Source organism: Podarcis pityusensis (genome assembly GCF_964106645.2).
Source record: "Podarcis pityusensis genome assembly, chromosome: 3".
NCBI classification, from domain to species: domain Eukaryota; kingdom Metazoa; phylum Chordata; class Lepidosauria; order Squamata; family Lacertidae; genus Podarcis; species Podarcis pityusensis.
In genome coordinates, this window is record NC_138026.1 from 123,034,928 (window position 1) to 123,061,554 (window position 26,627).

At 54.2% G+C, this 26,627-nt stretch overlaps 1 protein-coding gene across 1 annotated transcript in view; it reads left to right on the forward strand.

Moving 5' to 3' along the window:
- The window catches only part of CAD (carbamoyl-phosphate synthetase 2, aspartate transcarbamylase, and dihydroorotase), a 45,241-nt gene extending 19,658 nt beyond the window's left edge, over window positions 1-25,583 (forward strand). Inside the window, exons 19-44 of the mRNA XM_081000785.1 lie at window positions 1,219-1,317; window positions 2,181-2,405; window positions 3,950-4,132; window positions 4,826-5,044; window positions 6,544-6,711; window positions 7,362-7,544; window positions 8,339-8,443; window positions 9,239-9,481; window positions 9,645-9,726; window positions 10,314-10,480; window positions 10,887-11,051; window positions 11,511-11,642; window positions 13,043-13,244; window positions 13,882-14,072; window positions 15,196-15,336; window positions 16,092-16,166; window positions 17,529-17,670; window positions 17,790-17,837; window positions 18,441-18,595; window positions 19,285-19,359; window positions 19,452-19,664; window positions 21,247-21,372; window positions 21,472-21,627; window positions 23,424-23,525; window positions 23,725-23,819; window positions 25,009-25,583. Coding sequence (XP_080856911.1) covers window positions 1,219-1,317; window positions 2,181-2,405; window positions 3,950-4,132; window positions 4,826-5,044; window positions 6,544-6,711; window positions 7,362-7,544; window positions 8,339-8,443; window positions 9,239-9,481; window positions 9,645-9,726; window positions 10,314-10,480; window positions 10,887-11,051; window positions 11,511-11,642; window positions 13,043-13,244; window positions 13,882-14,072; window positions 15,196-15,336; window positions 16,092-16,166; window positions 17,529-17,670; window positions 17,790-17,837; window positions 18,441-18,595; window positions 19,285-19,359; window positions 19,452-19,664; window positions 21,247-21,372; window positions 21,472-21,627; window positions 23,424-23,525; window positions 23,725-23,819; window positions 25,009-25,111 — 3,795 coding nt within the window. The 3' untranslated portion in view covers window positions 25,112-25,583. The remainder of the gene's footprint in view (window positions 1-1,218; window positions 1,318-2,180; window positions 2,406-3,949; window positions 4,133-4,825; window positions 5,045-6,543; window positions 6,712-7,361; window positions 7,545-8,338; window positions 8,444-9,238; window positions 9,482-9,644; window positions 9,727-10,313; window positions 10,481-10,886; window positions 11,052-11,510; window positions 11,643-13,042; window positions 13,245-13,881; window positions 14,073-15,195; window positions 15,337-16,091; window positions 16,167-17,528; window positions 17,671-17,789; window positions 17,838-18,440; window positions 18,596-19,284; window positions 19,360-19,451; window positions 19,665-21,246; window positions 21,373-21,471; window positions 21,628-23,423; window positions 23,526-23,724; window positions 23,820-25,008) is intronic.
- The last annotated feature ends 1,044 nt before the right edge of the window (window positions 25,584-26,627 follow it).

Genomic DNA, 26,627 nt, shown 5'->3' on the forward strand with positions numbered 1-26,627 from the left:
GCTAATTCTCCCCTGGTCTTCTCACTGGCCCAAGTAGGACTAATCCAGCCAGCTAGCCCTGGGGAGTATCTAATGTTTATTGGATGGATTTTCCCCCTAAATTGATTTTTGAATTCTGAATTTATTGTTATTCGTGTTTTATACTGTATTTTATGCTTTTTTTGTTGTTGCATCAATTAAGTGTTTTAAATTTGTTGTTAGCCGCCCGGAGCCTGGTTTTCTGAACCGGGAAGGGTGGGGTATAAATAAAACATTATTATTATTATTATTATTATTATTATTATTATTATTATTATTATTCCCCCCCATCTCCCCCGGCTGCATAGTGTTCGGTGATGCTCCTGCCCCATCCAGCCTTTGTATTTCATAGAGTTGTAGGGTTGAAAGGGACCCCCAAGGGACATCTAGTCCAGCCCCCTGCTGTGCAGGAACCTCAGCTGAAGCATCCATGGCAGAGGGCCACCCAGCCTCTGCTTAGAAACCTCCAAGGAAGGAGACTCCCCAGGGAGACCGTTCCACGGTCAAGCAACTCTTGCCATCAGAAAGTTCTTCCTGGTGTTTATGTAACTCGAAGCCTTTGGAGCGGCAGAAAACAAACTGGCTCCCTTTTCTGTGCGACAGCCCTTCAGATAATACAAAATAAAACAGAATAAAACCATGCATCTATTATAAAACAGCAACACTGGGGCTGAACTCTGAGCGGCATCCATATCCGATACGTTTTCACCTAAATTTCTCCTAAATGCAGCCGATGGGGAGGATTGTTGTATCTCAGCCTGGAGGGTGTTCCATAAATGGGGAGCCACCACTGAGAAGGCCCTGTCCTGTCCCTTGTCCCCACTGTGAGCATCACACTGGCTTTCTCTGGGCTTAAGCCTGTGGGTGGCACTGGTGCTGGGGAGGCCCTTCTGTCCGGCCCCCAGGCCATCGATGGTTTGGGGCCGTGTTTCTCCTCTGGAGCCCCAGCTGTCGATGGACTACAACTCCCATCACCCTGAACTAGCCAGCAGCACCAGTGGTCAGGGATGATGGGAATTGTAGTCCCAAGAACAGCTAGGGACCCAGGTTTGAGAAGCACTCCCTTCGGGTGCTTGAGGCAGGAAGCTCCCAGCCCCTGGGGGGGGGGTGGCAGGACAGGGGGCCGGACCCACAACTAATATTCAGGCTGAGTTCCGGGAGAATGAGCTCGACGCCGCGCCTTCCGTCTCTCCTCCGCAGATGGGTTACAAAACCATCATGGTCAACTACAACCCGGAGACGGTCAGCACCGACTACGACATGTGTGACCGGCTCTACTTTGACGAGATGTCCTTCGAGGTGGGTCCCGTCGATGGGTGGTTATGCCAGGGGATCGGGGCCTCTAACAAGTCTCATCTGTCTTGTAGGGCTTCTCCTTATTTCGTTTACGCTACTCCTCAGCCATCCTTTATTTACATAAACAACTACCTGACATTCAGAAGACATCTTAAGGCAGCCCTGTTCAGGGAAGTTTTTAATGTGTGACATTTTAGTGTATTTTTGGTCTTTGTTGGAAGCCACCCAGAGTGGCTGGGGAAACCTAGATGGTCGGGGTGCAAATAATAAATTATTATTATTATTATTATTTCACAAAGTCTATATGCTCCTTGTTCATAGGGCCAGGGGACGGACCTCAAAGCAGTTAACAAAAAAAGGAAAGATAGAGCAATAAAAGTATCACTGAGTTGCAGCCATCATTCAAAGCATACAGAAAATTGCAGCCACAATAGACTGAAACAAGGGGAAACTCACATCCACTCTCCCGGCAGGCTTGTTTAAGCGAGAATGTCTTTTAGCAGGTTCCGAAAAGAGTGCGGTGATCTCAATAGGCAGGGAGTTCCAAAGGTTCTGTGCTGCTACCTTGAAACATTTGAGTTGTTACTGATGTGGTGCAGCAGGTATCAAGGCCTCCCATGGGAGTGTGCTATTAAAACTGCAAAACAATGGAATAAAACCTCATAATGATTCTCCCCAAAATGATTTCTAGTGATGGCTGTGTAAAGGACGCCCAAGTGGGTGAAAGGGGCTTGGGCTATGCAGGGGGGGTCTCCTTGGTGCAGCAGCAGGAGGAGGGGAAACCTTGAGCCGCTGTGCCTGGTGGGCCTGATCCTGCCCCCCTTGGGGTCCTCACCCGGCCTCTCCTCCCTCCGCCCCCCCACCAGGTGGTGATGGACATCTACGAGCTGGAGAGCCCCGAGGGTGTGATCCTGTCCATGGGGGGCCAGCTGCCCAACAACATCGCCATGGCCCTCCACCGGCAGCAGTGCCGCATCCTGGGGACGTCCCCGGAGGCCATCGACTCGGCCGAGAACCGCTTCAAGTTCTCCCGCCTGCTGGACACCATCAGCATCAGCCAGCCTCTCTGGAAGGAGCTCTCAGACACCGAGGTGAGCTCTGTCCGTGGGCCCAGCCGCCAGCCTGGCTCTGGCGGACCTCTCTCTTGTCTCCAGGCAACCAAGAGGGGTGGGGGAGAGGGTTCGGATCCTGATTGCGCGTTCCCCGTGTTGGGCATCCGGGTGGCCACTGTGAGAAGGGGGTGGGTTGCCAGTTTTCAAGGCCCAACTCAGTTCGAAAGGGACCCCAAGGAGTCACTGCATTCTAACCTGTATTTTAAATTGGTTCCCCCCTCCCTATTATGTTTTTACTGTAATTTTACTGGTGTTGGCTGCCCTGAGTCCGGCTCTGGCCGGGGAGGGCAGGGTAGAAATAAAATAAATAATAATAATAATAATTATTATTATTATTATTTAGTCCAAACCCCTGCAATGCAGGAAGAATAGTAAGGGGATCACAGTCCTAAATGGCCCCAAATCCCTGGTGGCTGCAGGGGGCCCCCTCCTGGTAGATCCTCCACCCTCTGGGGGCGCCCAGGGAGAGACGGCCTTCTCTGTGGGTCTCCCTCCTCTTTGCCCCCCTGACCTGTGCCTTTTAGGACCCACCTTATTGTCATGGTTGTAAGGTAAAGGGACCCCTGACCATGAGGTCCAGTCGTGGCCGACTCTGGGGTTGCAGCGCTCATCTCACTTTATTGGCCGAGGGAGCCGGCGTACAGCTTCCGGGTCATGTGGCCAGCAGGACTAAGCCGCTTCTGGCAAACCAGAGCAGCGCACGGAAACGCCGTTTACCTTCCCGCCGGAGCGGTACCTGTTTATCTACTTGCACTTTGACGCGCTTTCGAACTGCTAGGTGGGCAGGATCAGGGACCGAGCAATGGGTTGTAAGCAGTTTTAAATTCATGATGCTATTCTCGCGGCCACTGGCCTGATCCAGCCCGTCTCTTCTGATCTTCTTACTATTTACTGAGCTTATATACCACCCTATACCCAGAGGTCACAGGGCAGTTCACAGAAAAAAGTCACAACATATATAATCAGAATAAAAAACAACACCCCAATAACACCCCCCCCCAAAAAAGAGCCACATTTTAAAAGGGCGTAGGATGCCGATCAGACCACCCAATGGCCTGGTTAAAAAGGAACGTTTTTGCCTAGCGCCTAAAGGTGTGTAATGAAGGCACCAGGCGAACTTCCCTGGGGAGAGCATCCCACAGACGGGGAGCCACTGCAGAAAAGGCCCCGTTCTTGTGTTGCCACCCTCCGCACCTCTCAAGGAGGAGGCACACGAAGGAGGGCTGTGGAAGATGATATTGGGGTCCAGGTAGAGGCAGTTCTGGAGGTCTTGCGGTCCTGAGCCATTTAAGGCTTTACAGGTCAAGACCAGTGCTTTGAATTGGGTCTGGAAACTGATGCCAGATGCTCCCCCTTGAAGCTGTGGGTCATTCGCTGCCCTTGTTCAGGGCAGAGTCCAGAATGGATGGACCCCGGGGTCCCAGGCCAGAGGGAGTCCCTGGATCTTTTCTCCCTGGAAACCCAAGTGGCTCCTCTGTCGGCCCTGGGCGCCCGCTGACCGTTTCCTCCCCCCCCCCCCGCAGTCGGCCAAGCAGTTCTGCTGCAAGGTGGGCTACCCCTGCGTGGTGCGGCCGTCCTACGTCCTCAGCGGGGCGGCCATGAACGTGGCCTACTCGGACAGCGACCTGGAGAGGTTCCTCTGCAATGCCGTGGCCGTCTCCAAGGAGCAGCCGGTCGTCATCTCCAAGTTCATCCAGGAGGCCAAGGTGCGGGGGCAGAGGGAGAGGGGGGTTAGACTCTGGAACTCCCTGCCACCGGACCGGGCTTCAAAAGAGGATCAGGCCAATTTAGGCAGGAGAAGAGAGGCCTCTCGATGGCTCTGATCCTCTTCCAAAGTCGGAGGCAGTAAATGCTTCTGAATTCCACTCGCCAGAAGCCACAGGAGGGGAGAGGAGGTTCTGGTGCTCGGATCCTGCTAGTGGGTTTTCCGTAATGGCCGTCTGTCTGGTCAGCCACTGTGAGAACAGGATCCTGGACTGCATGGGCCAATGGTCTGATCCGGCAGACAGCCTTCCTAACACAAAAACAGATGCTATTCTCCCCTTCCTAGAGACGGGGGAAATTGTGGGGCGGGGGGCTGGGTTTTTCCAATTTTTCCATCTTTCCCCCAGGTCTTCCCATCTCTACCCCTTCCTGATTCAGAGCTGGGGTGTGGTTTTTGTGATCTGGGGGTGAGCCCTCCAAGTGGGGCAGTGGATGCTCATCTGCCTTTCACGGCCACAAAGGTGGCTGTTGGCGTGAGGAGAGCAGGGGGCAGGATTAGTGCTTTTGAGTGCCCGATGAAGCTCAGAGGCGCACCTGCCCCCCCCCAGGAGAGCATGAATCGGGGGGGGGGGTGTCTGTTGGGGGCGTGGTGAACACACGCTTCACTCGGCTCTCGCTCTCCCCCCTTGCCACAGGAGATTGACGTGGACGCCGTGGCCTGCGACGGGCAGGTGGTGGCCATCGCCATCTCTGAGCACGTGGAGAATGCCGGGGTGCATTCGGGGGACGCCACCCTGGTGACGCCACCGCAGGACATCACGCCCAAGACGCTGGAGCGCATCAAGGCCATTGTGCATGCCATCGGGCAGGAGCTTCAGGTCACGGGGCCCTTCAACCTCCAGCTCATCGCCAAGGTGAAGGGGGTGGGGGGGCGGGGCAGCTGGGGGGGTGACAGCCCCCTTTGTCCGCCATCGGGGGCCCCCCTATCAGGATGTGGGGTTCTCTAGCAGGTTTGCTTGGCCAAGTTTTCTATTGCAATACGATCACCTCTGATGCACATGTAACTTGCACAGTTTCAACCAGACGTGGTTGGAGACAGGCTGGTTCTTTATAATATTTCCAATCAAATATCCTTCATTAGGCATAGCAAACCACACATCAAACAGACACTATATACAAATTGTGCAAAATACAAGCTTAGCATAACAAGGTTTGTCCCAGTCAGAACTTTAACTCCAGAGGAAATTAATTTTCATAAATAATACGATACAACACTACCACATCACCGATCAGTTAAGAACCACTGATTCTCTTTATAACGGCCCAGTCTTTCTACATGGACAGCACTCCAAAATTCAGCCACTATTAAAGTAATTTGATCATTCCTGTCCGAAAGCAGGGTCCTGAACCGTTGGTAGCGTAGAATTCAGCCTATTGAGTTGTAAGGCCTCTAATAATTGTCTTCTGGCATAAATGCCAAAATCACAAGAAAAGAAAATACGCTCCAAAGTATCAGGTTCCTGTTTACTACATTTGCAGAGACGCTCTGATTCTGGGAGAGCTAAGTATCTTCCTCTATCATCGAGGGAAACATATTAAATCTGGCTAACATAAGCAGCCTGCGCAATTCATGATTCTTCCCTTTTGAAAATCTCTACACAAAGGGAGATTTAAATAGAGAGGAGAGCAAGTTCTGTGCTTTGCAACCTCGAGAGTGGAGAAAACACTTTTTTCTGTAAGATTCTTCCTGATAATTTCCTAAGTATCTTTGGGGTCAGAATTTTCAAAGTCAGTTAGATTAAGCCGTATCAAGTTCAATTTTCTCCTACAAATCAATGATAAATTGTAAATTACATTATCACTTAAGAGGTCGTAAAGGAGAGAATTAGGGCTCTATAATGCAGGAAGATCCAATATTTCAAGGTTCTCAGCCATACTCTTACCGATAAAGGAAGTATTCCCAACTCACAACATATTATAATATTTATTTTCTGCATTCATGTATTTAGTTGCGCTACAGTTCTATGAAGGCAGAAAGAGCTTTCACGCTTGGGGCAGTGTGCAGGCTCTGACATGCTTGCGCCAGCTTTCCGGAGCCAGTGCGCTGAGCAAGCGATGAACCTCATTCTTTTTGTGCTGGGCTTACCGTGCAAATTCCCTGGCCGGCAAGTTCCACTTGGCACAGGATCTCTGCGAGAAGGGAGGATTCTCACAGGGCTTGGCCAGACAGGATTTCCGTGTATATGCAGACCCGTGGTGTGTGATTATGTTTCAGCCCCTGTTGTTGTTTGGCGCTGAACTTGGCTTGGGCTTAGCGCATCCCTGTGCGACTGGGGCCCTGGGCTGGGGCCGCATGGCCCCCCTTTGAACCCCTGGCCAACCTCCCTCTCCCCCTCCTCCTCCTCCTCCACAGGACGACCAGCTGAAGGTGATTGAGTGCAACGTGAGGGTCTCGCGCTCCTTCCCCTTCGTCTCCAAGACCCTGGGTGTCGACCTGGTGGCTTTGGCCACGCAGGTGATCATGGGTGAAGAGGTGGAGCCGGTGGGGCTGATGGCCGGCACAGGCATCGTGGGGGTCAAGGTGAGTGGCCGGGGGGGGTGAGGGAGGCCTTCTCGGGGGGGTGGGGGTGCTGAGGCAGCTGGATCTCCCTCGAGTTCTCCAAGGGGCCTCTTCTTTGGGGCCCAGAAATAATAATTAATAAATAATTTTTTTAAAAAAATTATTAGGAATTCATCCTCATTTCCCCCCCTCCCTGTTTCCCTCCCCAAAAGAAATCCCTCCCTCCCTGCCCCCAGACTTCATTCAGCTCTTCTCTCTGGTATTTCAGCAGTTACAGAATTGTATAGAATTGTGAACGCTTCCCATTCATCTTTACAGTCGCAATTATCCTTGTCATGTAATTTATGTGTCAGTTTTGCCAACTCCATCAGTTTCTCTCTTGCCATAGTTCTTTAGTCGGGATTTCCTCATTCTTCCATCCTTGTGCTATTAAGGCTCTTGCCGCCGTTGTCGCACACATGAAGATAGTTTTCAATTTCCTTGGCAGGTCTTTTCCTACAATCCCTAACAAAAATGCTTCAGGTTAATAAATAAATTTTTATTTATACCCCGCCCTTCCCGGTTCAGAAAACCGGGCTCAGGGCAGCTAACAACAAATTTAAAAAACTTAAATCCCCGTGCCACTTAAATTCCTGTGCCACTTAAATCCCCGTGCCCCTCTCTGTCCGCAGGTGCCCCAGTTCTCCTTCTCGCGGCTGGCAGGGGCCGACGTGGTCCTGGGCGTGGAGATGACCAGCACGGGGGAGGTGGCCTGCTTTGGGGAGAACCGCTGCGAGGCCTACCTGAAGGCCATGCTCAGCACCGGGTTCAAGATCCCCCGGAAGAACATCCTGCTCACCATCGGAAGCTACAAGGTGAGCTGGGCAGAGAGGGGAACGGGGGCAGCCTTGGGGCGAGGGAGGGCCTGAGGAGGGAGCCCAGCAGCGCCCCACACATCCCCAAAGGCATTTTCATTTAGCACCAAGAATTCCATAGTGGAAGAGAGGAGGAAGTCCTGTGCGCAGGGGAATAGACTGGGCTGGCTGCCTGTCTTTCTGGAGGGACGCAGCACATTTGGACTTTGCCAAAGGCTCCCGACTCAGATGAGCAGTCAGGAAATAAGAGGAGGGACCGTCTTGCAGGTCAGCAACCACTGAAGAAACACGAAGCAGAGAGTTGGAATAAATGGCCAATTTTCAAGGATCGGAAAGGAGACCTGAGCTTTTTTAACTTGATCTGGAGTTTGGGGTGATGAGTGAAGTGGCCCAGTTTGCTGAGGGCGCGAAACCGTTCAGGGCTGTTAAATAAAGAGATATTGTGAGAGCTCCAGAAGGGAGCGAATGGGCAGAGGCCAGTGCCACCCTGGGTCTCTCTGCCCTCCACAGCTGGAGGCTCCCATGCTTCTGAGGACCCAAGGAAGGCTCTTGCGCTCGAACCGACTTTTGGGTTTCCCTTTGGGGCACCTGGTTGGGCACTGCTTGAAGAGGAGCGGGGGGTTCTCAGGTTCCTCTGTCGTTGGATGCCAGCCTGTGGAAGCGGGCGCTTGGCACAAGGTGGCAGGAGAAGGCCGGGTGGTGGCAGCACCCACCCAGGACTGCGAAGACCCTCACCCGGGAGGGAGGCAGCGAGAGGGCGCTGCCATGTGGCCTGTCCTTGGCATCTCTTCCAGAACAAGAGTGAGCTGCTGTCCACCGTGCGAACCCTGGAGGGCCTGGGATACAACCTCTATGCCAGCCTGGGCACGGCCGACTTCTACACGGAGCATGGCATCAAGGTGGGCTGGGCAGGGGGCTGTCAGTTTGGCTGATGCTGAGCCTTGGGGGGGGGGCGAGGGATGGAAAAGGACCCTGCAGGTGGAAGTGGGGCAAGGGATCCATTTCCAAGGCCATGTGGGGTCGGGGGAGATGTTACTCCGTTCAACAACCGGAGCGTCATTTGGCCTCCTCCCACACCAATACAGTAGACTTCTTATCCCCTGGGGGGGGGGGGCACTGAGTGAAGACTTAAGGCCAGTTCCCTCTGTACCAGCCCTGGAGGGACTGGAAGTTTGACATGTAATAATAATGATGGTGATAATGATAATAATACTTTATTTATACCCCGCCCACCTGGCTGGGTTTCCCCAGCCACTCTGGGTGCCTCCCAACCGAATATTAAAAACATGATACAGCATTCTAACTTCCCCCACCCCCCTAGCTTACATTTTTACGCCGCCTCCCTCCAAATCAGAATTGTAGCGTTGGAAGGGACCCCAAGGAATCTCAACTAGATCACACACAACATATTTCCTTCCTCTTTAGCCACCAGTTTGTGCCTTACTGCATGTGGGGAAAACCTTCCTATGGGGAGGAGGCAAGGCATGGGGTGCCCTAAGTCCTAAAGCTGTGCAGTTGGAAGGGGACTCCAAAGGTCCTCTAGTCCAACCCCCTGCAATGCAGGAATCTGGTGGCTCCCTGATCCCTAGCCTCCCATGGCCCTTCCCAGGCCCCGGGGGCAGAACGGGCCCTCCGTCCTTGCTGGGCGTGGCTGACCTGGGGCTGGGGGTCTCCCCCCTTCTCTCGCGCGGCAGGTGATGGCTGTGGACTGGCACTTTGAGGAGGCCGACGGGGGCGAGGTGGCCGGCAAGGAGCGCAGCATCCTGGACTACCTGGCGGAGAACCACTTTGACCTGGTCATCAACCTCTCCATGCGCAACTCGGGCGGGCGGCGACTCTCCTCCTTCGTCACCAAGGGCTACCGCACCCGGCGCCTGGCCATCGACTACTCCGTGCCCCTCATCATCGACATCAAGTGCACCAAGCTCTTCGTCGAGGTGGGGGGCGTTTGGGGGGCAGAGTGCTGGGACTGGGCTCTGGGGGTGGGAGACCCCAGTTAGAGGTTCTGAATGGGGAGGGTGGGAGGCAGGCATTGGGGTTCTCGGGGGGGGGGTTGCCAGCTATTCCTGGGCAGTTGTGACCCCCTCCTGCTCCCCGCAGGCCCTTGGACAGATTGGGGGTGCTCCCCCGCTGAAGATGCACGTGGACTGCATGACCTCGCAGAAGCTCATCCGCTTGCCAGGTGGGACCTGGGATATGGGGGTGCCAGGGGGAGGGGGGCATTAGGGGGCAGAAGAGCATCTTCCCCAGACCCCATCCTGGCCCTCTCTTGGCCCTCACTTGCCAGCGTTGGGGTCCTGCCTCCGTCCGTGGGGTCAGAGAGCAGACCTGGCTTGCGTTCTGTCCATGGGGCTGGAGTGAAGCATCAGTCCCTTGGACCCACACGGCTTGTGGGCCCCAGACAGTAAATCCTGCCACTCTGAACAGACCATGGCTGGCCGACCTTGCCTCGGTTTCCCTGACGGTGTGCTCCGTCGCCTGCGCACTTGACATTTTTGGGTTTATACTGGGCGTTATGTTCTTATGCAACCTCCAGCTCCAAAGGCAGTCCGTCTGGGGGGTTTTGGCCACTGTGAGAAGAGGGGGCTGGACCAGACGCAACTCCGGCTCCTGGCCTGGCAGCAAGTCCACTCTGTGTCCGATGGGGCGATGAGTGCTTGGAGGAGCCTGGTGCCCCCTTGGGCGGAGGCTGAGCTGGACCCGTTGGGCACCTGCCTGACTCCCGGGGGGGCTCCCTCCGCTGACCTTGGCCCCCTTCTCCCCCTCCAGGGCTCATCGATGTCCATGTGCACCTGCGGGAGCCAGGGGCCACCCACAAGGAGGACTTTGCATCCGGCACAGCCGCTGCCCTGGCTGGCGGCATCACCATGGTGTGTGCCATGCCCAACACCTCCCCAGCTATCATTGATGCCGGTTCCTTTGCCCTGGCGCAGAAGGTAAAGAGGCTCCTGCCTGGCGGGTCCCACCTTGCGGGGGGTTGGACTAAATGACCCTCCGGACCCCTTCCACCTCACAATTCTGTGTCTACAGAGAAGGGAGGTGGGCGAGGAGAGGAAGCCCCTTCTCTGCATTGGAAGGCAGCCAGGCTTCTGAGTCCCAGCTGCTGGAAACCCCAGGAGGGGCGAGAGTTGCTTTTGGGGTCGTATCCTGCTTTCGGGTTCCCCATAATGGGCACCTGCTTGGTCTCTCTGAGACTGGATGGGCTCCCTTTGCCCTGACCCAGCAGGGCTCTTCCTCGGTGGGGGTCACCGTCTACAGCTCCTCATTCTGAGGTGGCAAAAGGTGTGCCAGCCCCATTGTGAAACTGGGTTTGCCTCTCTGCCCTCTCCCCCCACCCCACAGCTGGCGGAGACCGGGGCCCGCTGCGATTATGCGCTCTATGTGGGCGCCTCCTCGGACAACGCCGGCTCCCTGGGGCCTCTGGCCGGAGCAGCCGCTGGCCTGAAGATGTACTTGAACGACACCTTTTCGGACCTCAAGATGGACAACGTTTCCCTGTGGATGGAGGTGGGTTGGGCACGCGAGAGGCACGTCGAGGCAGACCTTCCCGTCCCTTCTCTGGCCGTGGGATCCAGGAATCCTGTCTTAACTGGGGGAGGCCTTCGGCCAACACCCCAGAGCACAAAAGTGCCTTGTTCCGCAGCTTCATTTTGGGGGAACTGGCACAGCTACAGATGCCCATTCAACCTTTGTAAGAATTCAGCATTTTAGGGCAGCCGCAATTAGACTTTGGAACTCCCTGCCTATTGACATCTGGAATCACTGGCTTTTGTTTAGACACGCCAAGATGCTTAGGAAGTCCGTGTGAATCTCTTTCATCACTTGTATGCCATTTCACCATCAAGTGGCATATGAATATTGGGGAGGCGGTTGACCCGCCCCTTTGCCCCCCGGGGGGTCTCCTTCCCTCGCCCCTTTGCGTTTGGGGAGTCTCCCTCACTCGCTCCTCTCTCTCTGCCCTGGCAGCACTTTGAAAAGTGGCCCAAACACCTTCCCATCGTGGCTCACGCAGAGAAGCAGACGGTGGCTGCCATCCTGATGGTGGGCCAGCTGTACCAGCGCCCCGTCCACATCTGCCACGTGGCGCGGAAGGAGGAGGTGAGCGGGTCGGAAGGGGGGGTGGCGGCCCGGGGGGGCTGCAGGGGGTCCTTGGCTGGGAAGTCTTCTCCTGCAGAAGAGGCAGGGCAGGAAGGGGGCAAGGGGTCAAGCGAGGCTGGCAAAGCACGTCCAGCCTTGGGTGGCTTGAAAAGAGGGCAGGACCGATTCATGAAGGGGGGAGAGGGCGATTGATGGCTCCCGGCCGGCGTGGCTCTGCGCTGACTCCATGCTCAAGAGGCAGCGATGCTTCTGAATCCCAGGGGCTGGGAACCACTGGAGGGCAGAGAGTTCCTGGACTTGGTGTGAGAACAGGATGCCCAACAAGATGGCGTACAGCACCCGGGCTCTTCTGCTGCGCTTCTGGTGCCTCCAAGCTCAGAGACAGTCTGTCTAGAGTCCTAGGTTGCTAGGACCCAGGATGAGGCCAGATAGGGGGGCTGCTGGCCTGATTCAGCAGGCATCTGGGCACGTGAAGTGCTGAGAGGCAGTGGGAAGAGAGCAGACTGTGGGCTGTGTTGCGTTCCCAAAGCAAGGAAGGATTGGACTCTGATTAATAAAATACACACGAGGCTTGACCAGCAAGACTCTGGGAGGAAGTGCCAATAATAATCCGTCCACTCCTCGGCCCAGGTCGTTTTATTCACAAAAGAACTTTTGACACAGTGTTCATAAGAACCAATCAGATTTCCTCTGAGCATTTCAAAAAACCCCACGTGGGGACAAAGTTAAAGTTAAAACTACAAAGAGCTAATTTGAGCATGCATACGTAGTTCAGAGTAAATAAAAGAGGAAACAAGGAGGAATGCTTTTAGGAAACCCCGGAGGTCATAAACAGGAGTCGAAGGATGGCAGTATTTACCATCTCCTTGTGAACTCTCTTCCTGGCCCTTAAGATCTACCTAAAGATTCACAAACTACATCAAAGAAACTACCTACTATCTTTATGTACTGAGGATGCCTGATGAAGCAACCAGCCTGTGTTTCAGAATGCTTATACGTGCCTGTCAGGCATAGAGAAAGCAAATGGCAGAGGTGGAGAGGCCTGTGGGATTCAATCAGAAATTATTGTCAATGGATCAAACCCAGTCAACGCCATGCTTTCATAGTGGACACAATGGTTTGCTCCATTTTTCATAATTCCTCATAGCAATCCCACCTGACCCCCACAGGCTGGGCTGGCACTGGGGCAGTTTTGACCAACAGCAGTGGGGGGGGGGGAATCCGCATGGGGGGGCGCTGGAAGGGGAGAAGGGGGGCAGAGGCAGGTCTCCCTTTCCTGCAACGGAGAGTCAGGAAGCTGCTTGGGGAGGGAAGGTCATCGTGATGCAGATCTGCCTTTTCACCCCACAACTAAGGGGTGAAGGGCTAAGGGTTGTGTGACCCCCCCACTCCCCCCGCAGATCCTGATCATCAAGGCCGCGAAGCAGAAGGGCATTGAGGTGACCTGCGAGGTGGCCCCCCACCACCTCTTCCTGTGCCAGGAGGACCTGGGGCGCATCGGGGAGGGCAGGGGGCAGGTGCGGCCCATGCTGGGCACCCGCGAGGACATGGAGGCCCTGTGGGAAAACATGGACACCATCGACTGCTTTGCCACGGACCACGGTAAGGGGGGGCGTGGGGGTGTTGGCCTCTGGGGGGATGCAGCTGCTGGAAAGGTGGGGGGAAGATCCACCTGCCACGCTCATTTAGAGCCCCATAGCAAATAGAGAGGCAGTGTGGTTCAGTGGTTAGAGTCTTGGCCTAAGACCTCAGAGAGATCAGGGATCAAATCCTTACTCAGCCATGAAACTCACAGGGTTCTCTCTCTCTCTCAGCGTACCCCACCTCACAGGGCTATTGTGGAGGACTACCCGTATTTTTCGCTCTATAAGACGCACCAGACCACAAGACGCACCTAGTTTTTGGAGGAGGAAAACAAGAAAAAAAATATTCTGAATCTCAGAAGCCAGAACAGCAAGAGGGATCGCTGTGCAGTGAAAGCAGCAATCCCTCTTGCTGTTCTGGCTTCTGGGATAGCTGCGCAGCCTGCATTCGCTCCGTAAGACACACACATATATCCCTTACTTTTTAGGAGGGAAAAAGTGAGTCTTATAGAGCAAAAAATGCGGTAAATGAGGAGAGGGAGGGAGAACCACCCCACCACCTTGACCTCCTTGGAGGAGAAGGTGGGATAGATAAATGGGGGGAAGGGGTGCTGTGTGGGGCCCTGGTCTCTGCCACGCGTCTCTCTCGCACTCAGCTCCCCACACGCTGGAGGAGAAGCTGGGCAAGGAGCCCCCGCCCGGCTTCCCTGGCCTGGAGACCATGCTGCCCCTGCTGCTGACCGCTGTCTCCGAGGGACGGCTCAGCGTGGAAGACCTGGTCCAGCGTCTCTACGAGAACCCCCGGCGCATCTTCGGGCTCCCCCTGCAAGAGGACACCTACATCGAGGTGAGGCAGGAGGGTGGGGGGGAGCCCGCCTAGGGTGTCCCTCTGCGGCGGGGGGAGGACCCGGCAGAGGCGAGGGGGCCTCCCAGGAAAGGCCCTGCTGCCTTCTCCAGCCACAATGCTCTTTCTCTGCCGGTCAAGGCCGTCTGCCTCATACATTTAATAATAATTTTAATTAATTAATTAATTAATTTATATATATCCCGCCCTCCCCAGCCAAAGCCGGGCTCAGAGCGGCTAACAACAATAAAAGTAACACAGTTTACATACAATCACAATCAATTCATTCTAAAAACAATTCAGAGTCAAATTCATGGCAGCCATTGGGCTAGAGTTCTATGAGGATCACAGAAGGAGGGGGTCAGACTGTGCCCTGGCCAAAGGCCTGGCGGAACAGCTCTGTCTTGCAGGCCCTGCGGAAAGATGTCAAGTCCCACAGGCCCCTAGTCTCTTGGGACAGAGCGTTCCACCGGATTGGGGCCACGGCCGAAAAAGCCCTGGCTCTGGTTGAGGCCAGCCTAACCTCCCTGTGGATGTTTTTATTTGAAGACCATAAGGTCCTCCGTGGGGGACATTTCCCAACCAGGTGCCCCCAGTGGCCGGGCAGAGCCAGCGACAGCCCCCTCCTCCCCCATGAATTTGTCCAAGCCCCCTAGGCTGGTGGCCATTGCTGGGTCTCCTTTGGCAGGGAGTTCCACCGTTTAACTATGTTCTGAGAGGGAGCTGCTGCTGTTGCCCCCAAGCCCTGCTTGCTTCCTGCAGGCACCTGGGGGCCAGAAGAGGCTGCTGAAGGGCCGGGGCTCAGGGACAGGGTGTCTGCCTTGCATGCAGAAGGTCCCACGTTCCATCCCCGCTGGCAGCATCTCTCGGGGGGCTGGGAAAGACACTTTGTCTGAAACCATGGAGATCCCCTGCTGCCAATCACTGCAGGCAGCGCAGAGGAACCGCGTGGTTTGACTCTGTCTAAAGCAGCTTCCTATGGAGGTTCCTGTGGACCAGGTGGGCCGTGGGCCTGATCCAGCAACTGCAGGGCTCCTGGTCCTCCAGGAAAGACTCCCCTTGGCATGGGACCCCCAGGAGCTGGGGGGCTGAGGCTCCGTGGGGCTGAGCCATTTCCTTCTGGCAGGTGGACCTGGAGCAGGAGTGGCTGGTGCCCCCCAACACGGCCTTCAGCAAGGCCCGCTGGACACCCTTCGAGGGGATGCGGGTGAAGGGGACCGTGCGCCGCGTCATCCTCCGCGGGGAAGTGGCCTACATCGACGGGCAGGTAAGCGGGGCAGGGAGGGCGGAGAGGGAGGGGCTGAGTGGGGCGTGGGGGCCATAGAACCCTAGAACGGCAGAGGTGGAAGGGCCCCCCGGGGTCATCCAGTCCAGCCCCTGCCCCGCAGGAATCTCAGCTGAAGCATCCAGGACAGAGGGCCCTCCAAACTCTGCTTAAAAACCTCTAGGGAAGGAGAGACCACCAGCCTCCGAGGCTGTCGAACAGCTCTTACTATCAGAAAATTCTCCCTTGTTATTAATTACATTTATATACCACCTTTATTTTCCCGTCACGGTTCTCTCCCTTCCCATTTTATCCTCGCAACCACCCTGTGAGGAGGTAGGTCAGGCCAAGAGATGGTGAGTGACTCCCAAGGTGACCCAGGGAGCCTCGTGGCTGTGTGGGGGATTCGAACCCTCCTCTCGCAGGTCACAGTCCAGCACTCTAACCACTAGGCTGCACTGGCTTCCGTCAGCCCAGACCAGCTCTACCCATTAACTATCCTTGTCGGAGGAAGACTAGATGTGACACCAAGCTTGCACTTGGGAAAATTGCAGCTTTTCGTTAAAGGAGGTGCAGCCTGGTGGGGTTTAACCCTTTCCTTCCCTGCTGCTGTCCTGGCAAAAATAATCCCTGCGCCTTCTGTCAATCCTGGGATCCTGATGTTTAGGATCGGCCGCTTTCCTTGGGCTGAAGGGGCCTGCGGACGCCGCTTCCTGGGGAGGGTTTCTGGGGCTCTGAGTTTCCGTCTCTCCTTCCAGGTCCTTGTAGCTCCAGGCTATGGGCAGGATGTGCGGAAATGGCCGAGTGCGGTGCCAGCCAAAGAGATCCTGAAGGTAGGCGCTGGGGCCCAGAATGCCCCCCAAGGGGGTGGGATAGGGGAGGGAACCCACCTGCCAGGCTGCCCAGCACCCACACCACTTCCTGCACCCCTTTCTGTGGGGCTAGGAGTGTCTCTTCTGCCCCCCAGAGGGATGAAGGAGAGGTGGCTTAGTCCGCGAAAGGGAAACGGCTGGGTGTTTGGGTGCTGCTTTCGGTCAGCAAAGTTCCAAGTCTAAGCAGGCAGGAGATCCCTCAGGAAACACACGCAAGAGCAAAAGGAGGACTGAGAGAGGGAGGGGGAGTGTGGCATTTATTTAATTCACAAAATTTACGCACCACTAACAAAATCGAGCACTTTAAGAAACACAAAAGTTAAAATAACTAAAACAGGGTAAACTTTGCACCCGCTTTCCAAACACCTGGGCAGGCTTGTCTAAACCAGAATGTTTTTAGCAGTGGCCAAACAGAGTACAGTGACAGGCCTGCCAAATATCAAGAGGCAGGGAGTTCCAAAGGGCAGGTCCTGCCACACACAAGTTCTTCCCAGTGCAGAACGGCTATTGGGTGGCCCCTGCAGGACCAAAGTGGGTCCATGGGGGGTAAGATAAATTGCTCCCAAGCTGTTAAGGGACAATCTCTTGGTGACTCAAAAGCAGAGCCTCAGGCCAGCCCTTCCGAGCACAGAGCGAAAAAGGTGTCTGTGTTGGAGCTTTGAGACCCCACCAGCCGTGGAAAATCCAAGCAGGAGGCTTGGTCCTGCTTTGAGCCAACACTGGACTATTGGGGGGGGGGTCTTTGCCGTAGCGCCTGCGCTCCTTTCCTTTGCTGTCCATTTCCTTTTTTAAAAAATAATTTATATTAATTTTAACATATAAATTATAATACATACCACAAAACTTCAGAATTTATACAATCTTTTTTCTTTCTTTCTTTTTTGGACTTCCATCAGCACCTCTGATGATCCACTGTTCTTGTCACTTCTTATGCATTTCTTAAATTCATATTGCCTTTAATTATCTTAACTAAACATCCTCCCCTTTATCCATTTTTGCAATAGTTCCAATAATTCACCTCACAAAACTTCTTACAAACCTACAAACGTAGTCTGATCATCACAATTACTTTTCAAATAGTCTGTAAATTTACACCAGTCTTCTGTGAATCTCTGGTCCCGCAGATTTCGAATCCTTCCTGTTAGTTTCTCTAGTTCGCTTTGCTGTCCATTTCCTAAAAATTCAGGGGCACACCCCTTGTGAGTCCCCCCCATTCGGGGGCGTGCGCTGCTGCTACTGTATATCTGTCATTCTCACACACCACAAGAGCAGGTGGGAGATGCCATTGCTCCCCCCCCATTGCTTAACTCTCCCCCCTTTCAGACGCCAGAGCGGCCCCTCCCCACTGTCCAGCCAGAGGCCTTGCGCTGTCGAGCGCCCAGCCCCCGTCGAGCCGGACCGGTGGGAGACGCCCGGTTCTTCCTGGCCCCCCGCATCCACCGTGCCTCGGACCCCGGGCTGCCAGGTGACAGGCGTGGGGGGTGGCGGGAGGGGGGTCCTTCCTGGGGGCAAAGAGGTGCTGTTGCAAAGGCCTCCCGTCTTTCTCTAACATTGGTCCTCCTTCCTCTCTCCATCCTCCGGCAGCCGAAGATCTCAGGGAAAAAGTGGTCAAGAAAACGGTGGAGCCGCCAGGTGAGGTTTCCTTCCTCCTCCTCCTCGCAGAGCCGCTTGTTACTTTCTCTCATAAAGCGGATGCACCGCTTGGTTTCTTTACGAAAATTAAGAAAACCACGCACCTCAAATAAGACAAAGCAATAAAATGATCAATGAAGAGTTAGCAGCAATAATTTAAGGCTGTGGAAAAGTTAAAATAGCAGTGGACCAAAAGCCGATGGCAACTAGATCTAGGTCTCAGGGTGTGCTTTCCTAAACAATAGTGCACAGCACAGGTGCCGGCCTGGTGTCAATAGCCAGGGAGTTCCAGAGGGCAAAGACCTGATTTTTCACAAACTGGGATGGGGTATTACGCAGCCCCTGTGGCCGTGCCCTCTCCGCTGATCTAAGCAACCGAGTGGGTCCGTGTGGGGCAAGGGGAGCTCGTAGGTAAACTGCTCCCAAGTTGTTCAGGGATTTGTGTACTAATAGACTTCCTGGGGTGTTTCCAGGATCAGAGAGGAACTGGGGTTTCCTGCCATACCGTGGCGAGAGGCCGAGAGGCAGATCCTGCTGCCCCCGCTGGGTGGAGCCTCTCTGGTCCTCCTCGCAGGCGGGGCTGACCTTCCTTTCCTCCCGCAGACTTGGCCATGATCCAGGACGGCCCCCTGTACCTGGCAGGCCCCTTGCCCAGGCAGACGTCCCCGCAGAGCCTGCCGCACCCCCAGACTTCGCCGCTCCTCCACCCGCTGGTCGGGCAGCACGTCTTGTCCGTTAAGCAGTTCACCAAGGGACAGGTACTCACGCAGAGACACACTGGGACACCCTGCTCCTCTGGCCTGCCCTGGGGAAGGGAAAAGCCCAGAGAGGAGCCTGCAGGATCAGGCCAGATGCCCCAAGGGGAGACCCACCAGAGCCTTCTCCCCTCCCGGGGCTTCCAGCCACTGGGATTCAGAAGCATTGCTGGCCATCCTGGCCAGGAGCCATCCAAAGCCCTCTCTTCCTCCATGAATCTGTCCAGCCCTCTTTTCAAGCCATCCAAGTGGGTGCCCTTCACTGTATCCTGTGGCAGGGAGTTCCACAGTTTAACCATGTGCTCTCTGTGTGAAGAAGGACTTTCTGTCGTCTGTCTTGACTCTCCCGACCTCCAGCTTCATTGGGTCTCCATGGGATTGAGTGTTATGAGAGAGGGAGGAAAGCTTTTCTCTGTCCACTTTCTCGCAGGCTAGGGAGAACTTTTTAAGCTTTGATCGTGTGTTGCCATTTCTCTAAACTGAAAAAGTCCCAACCGCTGCGACCATTCCTCATGGGGGCAGTCGCTCCCTCCCCTCAATCACTGACCTTGTCTGACCCTTCCCTAAGTTTTCAGTACCGAACCATATGTTCCGAATGCTGCCGAGCACCATAGAAAAGTGTAATGCCCTTGGTAGCATTTTGAGACCCCCCCCTCCTGTCCGACTGAGCGCCCCTCTCCCCTCTGCTGCAGATGTCTCACCTCTTCAACGTGGCCCACAACTTGCGCATGATGGTCCAGAAGGAGCGCAACATAGACATCCTCAAGGTGAGGTGGGGGCCGGGGGGTAGGGGGTGGGGGTTGGGGAAGGGGAGCCCCCCCCCCACCTGTACTGAAGTCCGCCGCTTCCTCCCGCGCAGGGCAAGGTGATGGCTTCCATGTTCTACGAGGCGAGCACGCGCACCAGCAGCTCCTTTGCCGCCGCCATGTACCGCCTGGGGGGCTCCGTCCTGCCCTTTTCGGAGGCCACCTCCTCCTGCCAGAAGGGGGAGTCGCTGGCGGACTCGGTCCAGACCATGAGCTGCTACGCTGACGTCTTGGTGCTGAGGCACCCCCAGCCGGGGGCCGTGGAGGTGAGCTCTGGCCAAGGCCACTCTGATGGGACGCAGGGCCCTCGGGGGCCCCAGCAAAGAGAATCCTAGAATCCCTGGGACTGTCGAGTTGGGAGGGGGACCCAAAGGTTATCCAGTCCCACCTCCTGCAGTGCAGGGGTTACAGCAAAGGGATCTCTGAGCATCCAGGGAGAGGCTGCTCCCCTCCGAGGGAGACCATCCCAGAGGATTGGGGTCTAGCAATCATCATCCCAGTACAGTGGTACCTCAGGTTAAGTACTTAATTCGTTCCAGAGGTCTGTACTTAACCTGAAACTGTTCTTAACCTGAAGCACCACTTTAGCTAATGGAGCCTCCTGTTGCTGCCGCGCCGCCAGAGCACGATTTCTGTTCTCATCCTGAAGCAAAGTTCTTAACCTGAAGCACTCTTTCTAGGTTAGCAGAGTGTGTAACCTGAAGCGTATGTAACCCGAGGTACCACTGTATACAAGAAAGGGAGCAGATCGGACCCTGCTAATTACAGGCCAATTAGTCTCCTAAGCATTATCAGTAAACTATATGCTTCCCACTTATGTAATAAATTTGAGGATTGGATGGAGCGAGAATATGTCCTTTCAGAAGCACAAGCTGGTTTGAGGGCAAACCGGTCAACTTTAGACCAAGGCCCAGGACTCCAACGTCTTGTGGGGAAATATGCCTCCAGAAAAGGAGGGTCCCTCTACGCAGCTTTCATAGATTTTCAATCTGCCTTCGATTTAATATCACGAGATAGGCTTTGGGGAAAACTAAGCGCCTCAAACATAGACAGACGTCTACTGTGTCTTATCCGCAGTTTATACGACAACACTCGGGCCCGGGTTAGGTGTGACCGACAGGACCATTTATCCAAGGAAATCAAAACCTCCCATGGTGTTAAACAAGGCTGCGTCCTTGCGCCTACTTTATTCAACTTCTATATTAACTCCTTAGTAGGAAAGATGGAGAAAGAAAATGCCCACCCCCATAAATTGGCTGGTACACCCCTCCCGGTTCTCTTATATGCGGATGCTCAGTTCCCTGAAGCCTGGGTCTGTGGATGGGCTTCTTCTTCCGCCTGGAGGAGGCTCTGAGCCACTTCACTCCCACCTCAGGCAGCAGAGTTATTGGTTTATTTGTTTGCATTTCTGCACCACCTTATTCTCCAAGGAGCTCAAAGCCCTATGTGCTTCTCCCGCTTCCCATGTCATCCTCACAACGACCCTGCAGAGTAGGTTAGGCTGAGAGAAGTGGTGGCTGGCCCAAGACCACACCCAATGAACTCTCCAGGGTCCAACTCCTCAATCCCGTCCCACAACCACCTCCCACTGCAAGGTAGGCCAGGCTGAGAAAGGCAGCAACTGGCCCAAGGGTCACACCCAGTGGGAGCTTCATGCCCAATTGGGAATTTGAACCCTGGGCTCTCGTGTGGCCCTGGGAACCGCCATGGGAAACTGGGCTTCCATCTCCCAGAAAGGAGGAAATGGGGACCGCGGTCGGTACAATCTCTCCAGGGCGGCCGTGAAAGGGCTCTGAGGAATACCCCTGCTGACTCCCTCCTTCCCTCCCTCCTTCCTCCTTGTGCCAGCTGGCTGCCAAGCACTGCCGCAAGCCTGTCATCAACGCGGGTGACGGGGTCGGGGAGCACCCCACGCAAGGCCTGCTGGACATCTTCACCATCCGGGAGGAGCTGGGCACGGTCAACGGCATGACGGTGAGGGGACCTCGCTCGGAAGGGGGGGGTTGGGGGGTGTGGCTTCTTTGCGGGGGCCTCCGGCCAGGGGTGCTGACGGCTGCCTCTGCCCTCCCCCAGATCACCATGGTGGGCGACTTGAAGCACGGCCGGACCGTTCACTCTCTGGCTCGCCTGCTCACCCTCTACCGGGTCAGCCTGCGCTACGTCACGCCACCCGACCTCCGCATGCCGGCCGACATCTTCCACTTCGTGGCCTCCAAGGGGATCAAGCAGGTGAGGGGGAGGGGGCTGCGCTGGGGGTCCCCCCCTGCTGTATTTTAACAGAGCTGAAAGAGTATCAAAAGCAAATCTATTAGTGTTTGATTTAATTTGCTGTTCTCTACGGAAGCCGTTCCCTTCCTAAATTTAACCGATTTGGGCATTTTTAGACTGTTTAAACTCGGAGGTGAGCAACATTTTAACCTCTAAGCCCCCTCTTAATGGTTCATGCAACACCTTAAAGAAAAGCACAGCCAAGAAAGATACACAAGCTCAGCATCCGGCAGAGACCCCGTTTGTTAGAGGAACTATTGCCACAGGGCCGGCTCCATAAACCTGTGCTTCAGAGAACCACCAGTTAGGGGAACTGCCCCAAAGGCACCTTTTAACAGAGTTCTTTTTTTCCAAATGCAGTACAGGCAACCCCCAATTTGCACAGGGACGGCGTTCTGGGTTATTGTGTGTGTCGGTGGAAATAACAACAACAACAACAACAACAACAACAACAACAATAATAATAATAATATAGTATTATTTATACCCCATCCATCCGGCTGGGTTTCCCCAGCCACTCTGGGCGGCTTCCAACACAATATTAAAATAAAGTAATGTATCAAATATTAAAAACTTCCCTGAACAGGCTGCTTTCAGATGTCTTCTAAAAGTCTGGTAGTTGTTGTTCTCTTTGACATCTGGTGGGAGGGCATTCCACAGGGCGGGTGCCACTACCGAGAAGGCCCTCTGCCTGGTTCCCTTGGCTTCTCGCAGGGAGGGAACCACCAGAAGGCCCTCAGATCTGGACCTCAGTGTCCGGGCAGAACGATGGGGGTGGAGACGCTCCTTCAGGGATGCTGGACCGCGTATAAGCCCTCCCCGCACCCTTCCAAGTCCAAAAAGGGCACATGCGTGCACAATTGGGGGCGCTTTGAATGTGTGTCAGTGGTCGTACATCATTAGCTCATAGGATGCATACCTGGAAGGTCAGGGAACACAGCTTTGCCTTGTTATCTTCCGTCCCCTCAGACTCTGGAGCCTCAAGAGTCACGCTTCACCCACTGATCATCCTGCTTCCTTGACGACCAGACTTCCTTAATTTACCATTCCTGTAGCTTCCCACACCTTGGGGAATCTCAAGGAAGGCACATTGCGCCCTCAATCTTTGCAAACTACCCGTCAGGGATAGTTAAGCCAGGAATGCCACAGTCCAGCAGTTTACACAGCATAGGTGAGGTACAAAAATACAGGGATGCAAGAATCAAATCATGCCTTGATACCCAAGTTCTACATAGAGAATAAATACAATTACTGTATTGGCCCGAATATAAGCCGCACTTTCCCCCCAAATTCCTACCGTGAAAAGTTAAAGCATGGCTTATATTCGCAGTCTTATGGTATGCAGCCAAGAGTCGCGAGGAAGGGAACAGCTTATATTCGGATGTTTTTTCTTTTTTTCTTTTCCCTCCTCCAATTTTAAAGGTGCGGCTTATATTCGGGCCAATATGATATAATTGGAGATAGAAGGCTGCTGAGCGGCTAAAGCATTTTCTTCTTCTTCTCCCTTTTCCATGCTTGATCTGTGTGTTGCAAGCTGCCTCGAGTCCCCTTCTGCGGAAAAAGGCGGAGTATAAATCATGGGGTATTTTTACGCCTTAAACCATTGTAGATGTTTTTCTTGGTGTTACCTTTCTGCAAACGGCGTTGAGGCGGGCTCTGTTGCCGTTGTTCCAGTCGAGAGGCGTGTGGATTTTAAGGAATAACAAAAAGGCAAGTAAATAAATGTAGGAGCCATAATCGCGGTAATAAATTCTCAGGAGGAGTTTGAGAACATCGAGGAGGCTCTGCCCGACACGGACGTCCTCTACATGACCCGCATCCAGAAGGAGCGCTTCGCCTCAGTCCAGGAGTTTGAGGCGGTGAGTGAGGAAGGGGCCCTGAACTGCTGCCCCCACCCCGTGGCGCCCCAAAGGCCTCCCTCCCTCCGGGCCAGGCTGGCCCTCGGAGGCCCTGAAGCCACCCAGAGGGGATGGGGAAGAGGGTCCCTGGGTGGGAGGGGTGGGGCCACCCCCAGACGCATGCTCACTGGCTGTGTTCCTCTCCCTCCTCCCTCCTCAGTGTTTTGGGCAGTTCATCCTGACCCCTCACATCATGACCCGGGCCAAGAAGAAGATGGTGGTGATGCACCCGATGCCCAGGGTCAACGAGATCAGGTGTGCTGGCCAGGGAATGGCTTCAGGGTGCCAGATGAAGGGACATTTTGGGTGGAGCCTAGGAATTTGGACGAGTGGTGGACCCAGCGGAGCTCCCATGTAGGAGGATCTGTGGGTCGGGGGGGGGCGGGTTCATAAGCAGCAGAAGTCCCCAGCTTCTTCCCTGTTTCTTTGCTTCTGGCTGCTTGGAGACTCTGGAGCAGTAGAAGGGGGTGTCAGATGGGGGGGTGTAGTTTGGCGATGGGAACACCCAGCCTCAGTTGGTCGCCTTGGGATCTGTAGAACCACAGAGCCTCAGAGTTGGAAGGGACCCCCAGGGTGTGGCATTCCCAAAGCAAAGCCAGGATTGAACTCTGATAAAATACACACAGAGGCTTGAACCAGCAAGACTCTGGGAGGGGTGCGTATAATAATAATTCCTCACCACCCTCCGGCCCAGGTCATTTTATTCCCAAAAGAACTTTTTTACACAACATTCGTAAGAAACCCCATGTGGGGACAAAGTTAAAGTTAAAACTACAAAGAGCTAATTTCCTACTTGAGCATGCATATGCAATTCAGAGTAAATAAAAGAGGAAGCGAAGAGGAATGCTTTTAGGAAGGTCATAAACAGCAGTAAACAGGAGAGGACAGAAGGATGGCAAGGAAAGAGTATTTGCCATCTTCCTGGCCCCTAAGATCTATCTAAGATTAAACTACATCAAGGTAACCTACTATCTTTATGTACTGAGGATGCCTGAGGAAGCAACTGGCAACTGGGCTGTGTACGTGACTTGTCAAGCTAGATAAATAGACGGTAGAGGAAATGGCCAGAGATGCAGAAGGTTGTGGGATTGGATCAGAAATTATTGCCAATGAATCAAACCCAGTCAACGCCATGCTTTCATAGCGGACACAATGGCTTGATGCCTATTTTATAATTCCTCATCGTAAACCCATCTGATCCCCACACTCTGGATATTTGCACTCCTACCCCAGGGGTCATCTCCCCCCCCCCCCCCCGCAATGCAGGAACTGGAGCTGAGTTCGAAGAGCGGCCTACCTTGCAGGGCGGGTGGCAAAGCATCTTGCACAGGAGAAGCACGTCGTGTGCAGAGCTCTGGGCCCTCGGAAGTGCGAGGGGCGGCAAACTGGGGCGCTTGCTGACTTGGTGGCGATCATGACCTCCCCCCGCTTTCTCTCCTTCCAGCGTGGAGGTGGACTCGGACCCGCGCGCCGCCTACTTCCGGCAGGCAGAGAACGGCATGTACATCCGCATGGCCCTGCTGGCCACCGTGCTGGGACGGTACTGAAGCCGCCTGGGCGGGACTCTGGGCCCTGGTCCGCGTTGCCCACCTGGCTCCTCCACCAAAGAGCAAAAAGCGGCGCTGCTGGAAGGCAGCCTTGGGACAGCTCCATGCTGGGGGGGGGGGGGCACGGGAACCTGGGGGGGGAGCAAGCTCAGGAAAGGCCCCACCCTCCCTGCCTCCCCAGCTCTTGTCTTCCAGCCTCCAGGATGGGCTCTGTGGGGCTCTCTGCCTTCGCCTCTTGGGCTGAGCTGCTTCCTGGGCCCAGCCCTGGAGACATTCCTCCTTCCCAAGGACCAAATTCTGTTTGTTTTGGGTCTGGGATGGCGGCCCCCTTTGGCAGGCTGCAACACCCTTCAGCCCTCGCTGCTTCCCTCGAACGGCCTGCTGCCCGCAGTGACTTTTCTACACATACTAGTGAGCCAAGCGGATCCCTTTGTTTCCGTTTCTTTTTTTTAATAAAAACAGTTGAATACAACCTACTGCTCTTTTGTGAACTGCTTTGGGGTGCCTGTGTGGCTTTCTTAATCCCACCAGCGTGTACGTTTTATTAATAAATCCGTTCCAGAGAAACGGTTTGTACAGGGATTGGATGATTCCGAGAATTTCCCATAGAGAAAACTCCCTAAGGCCTTCCCAACTAACAAAAGTCAGGGAATAAAATCAGAAACAGTGTTACCATTAAACTACAGTGGTACCTTGGTTCTCAAACGCCTTGGTACTCAAACAACATGGAACCCAAACACTGCAATTCTGGAAATGTGTGTTCCGGTTTGCGAACTTCTTTCGGAAGCCAAACGTGCTCCATTTTGAGTGGTACGCTGAGGTCTGTCTGTTTTTTGCTATTCATTTTGCTTTTTTGCGGCTTTTTTGGTTTGTTTCTGTGACTGTTGAACCCAGTTCAGTTACTGATTGACTGCAGTACATTGATTATTGCTTTCATTTTATGGATCAGTGGTCTCACTGGATAGTAAAATCCATGTTAAATTGCTGTTTTAGGGGTTGTTTTTAAAAGTCTGGAAGGGATCAATCCACGTTTCATTACTTTCTATGGTAAAGTGCACCTTGGTTTTGGAACGCTTTGGTTTTGGAACAGACTTCTGGAATGGATTAAGTTTGAGAACCAAGGTACCCCTGTACAAACTCTCTCTCACACACACACACACAAACAAGCAAGCAAGCAAGCAATGAAAGCATGGTTTTGCAGTGCAAAGAGTTGACAAGGGAGCAGGAAGAGGAGGTGAAGGCGATATTACGACGACTGCAAATGAAGATCTGCTTTTGTGACTCTTGTTCAGATATCTGAAACTAAAAAGTGTGAATATATACTGCTACAGCAGCTTGAAAGCCCCATAAGGTTTGACATTATCATTGCGCTTGTTAAGGAACATCGAAAGCACGGTTTCTCCCCACAAACCTGGGCCACCTCCAGTCCTCCTTCTGGCCCCCTGTGAGAGGGAGGCGCCAGGCAAGCCACGGACTTCAGTCCAGCCAGGGCTTCCCCCAGCCAGCCCGCCAGCCA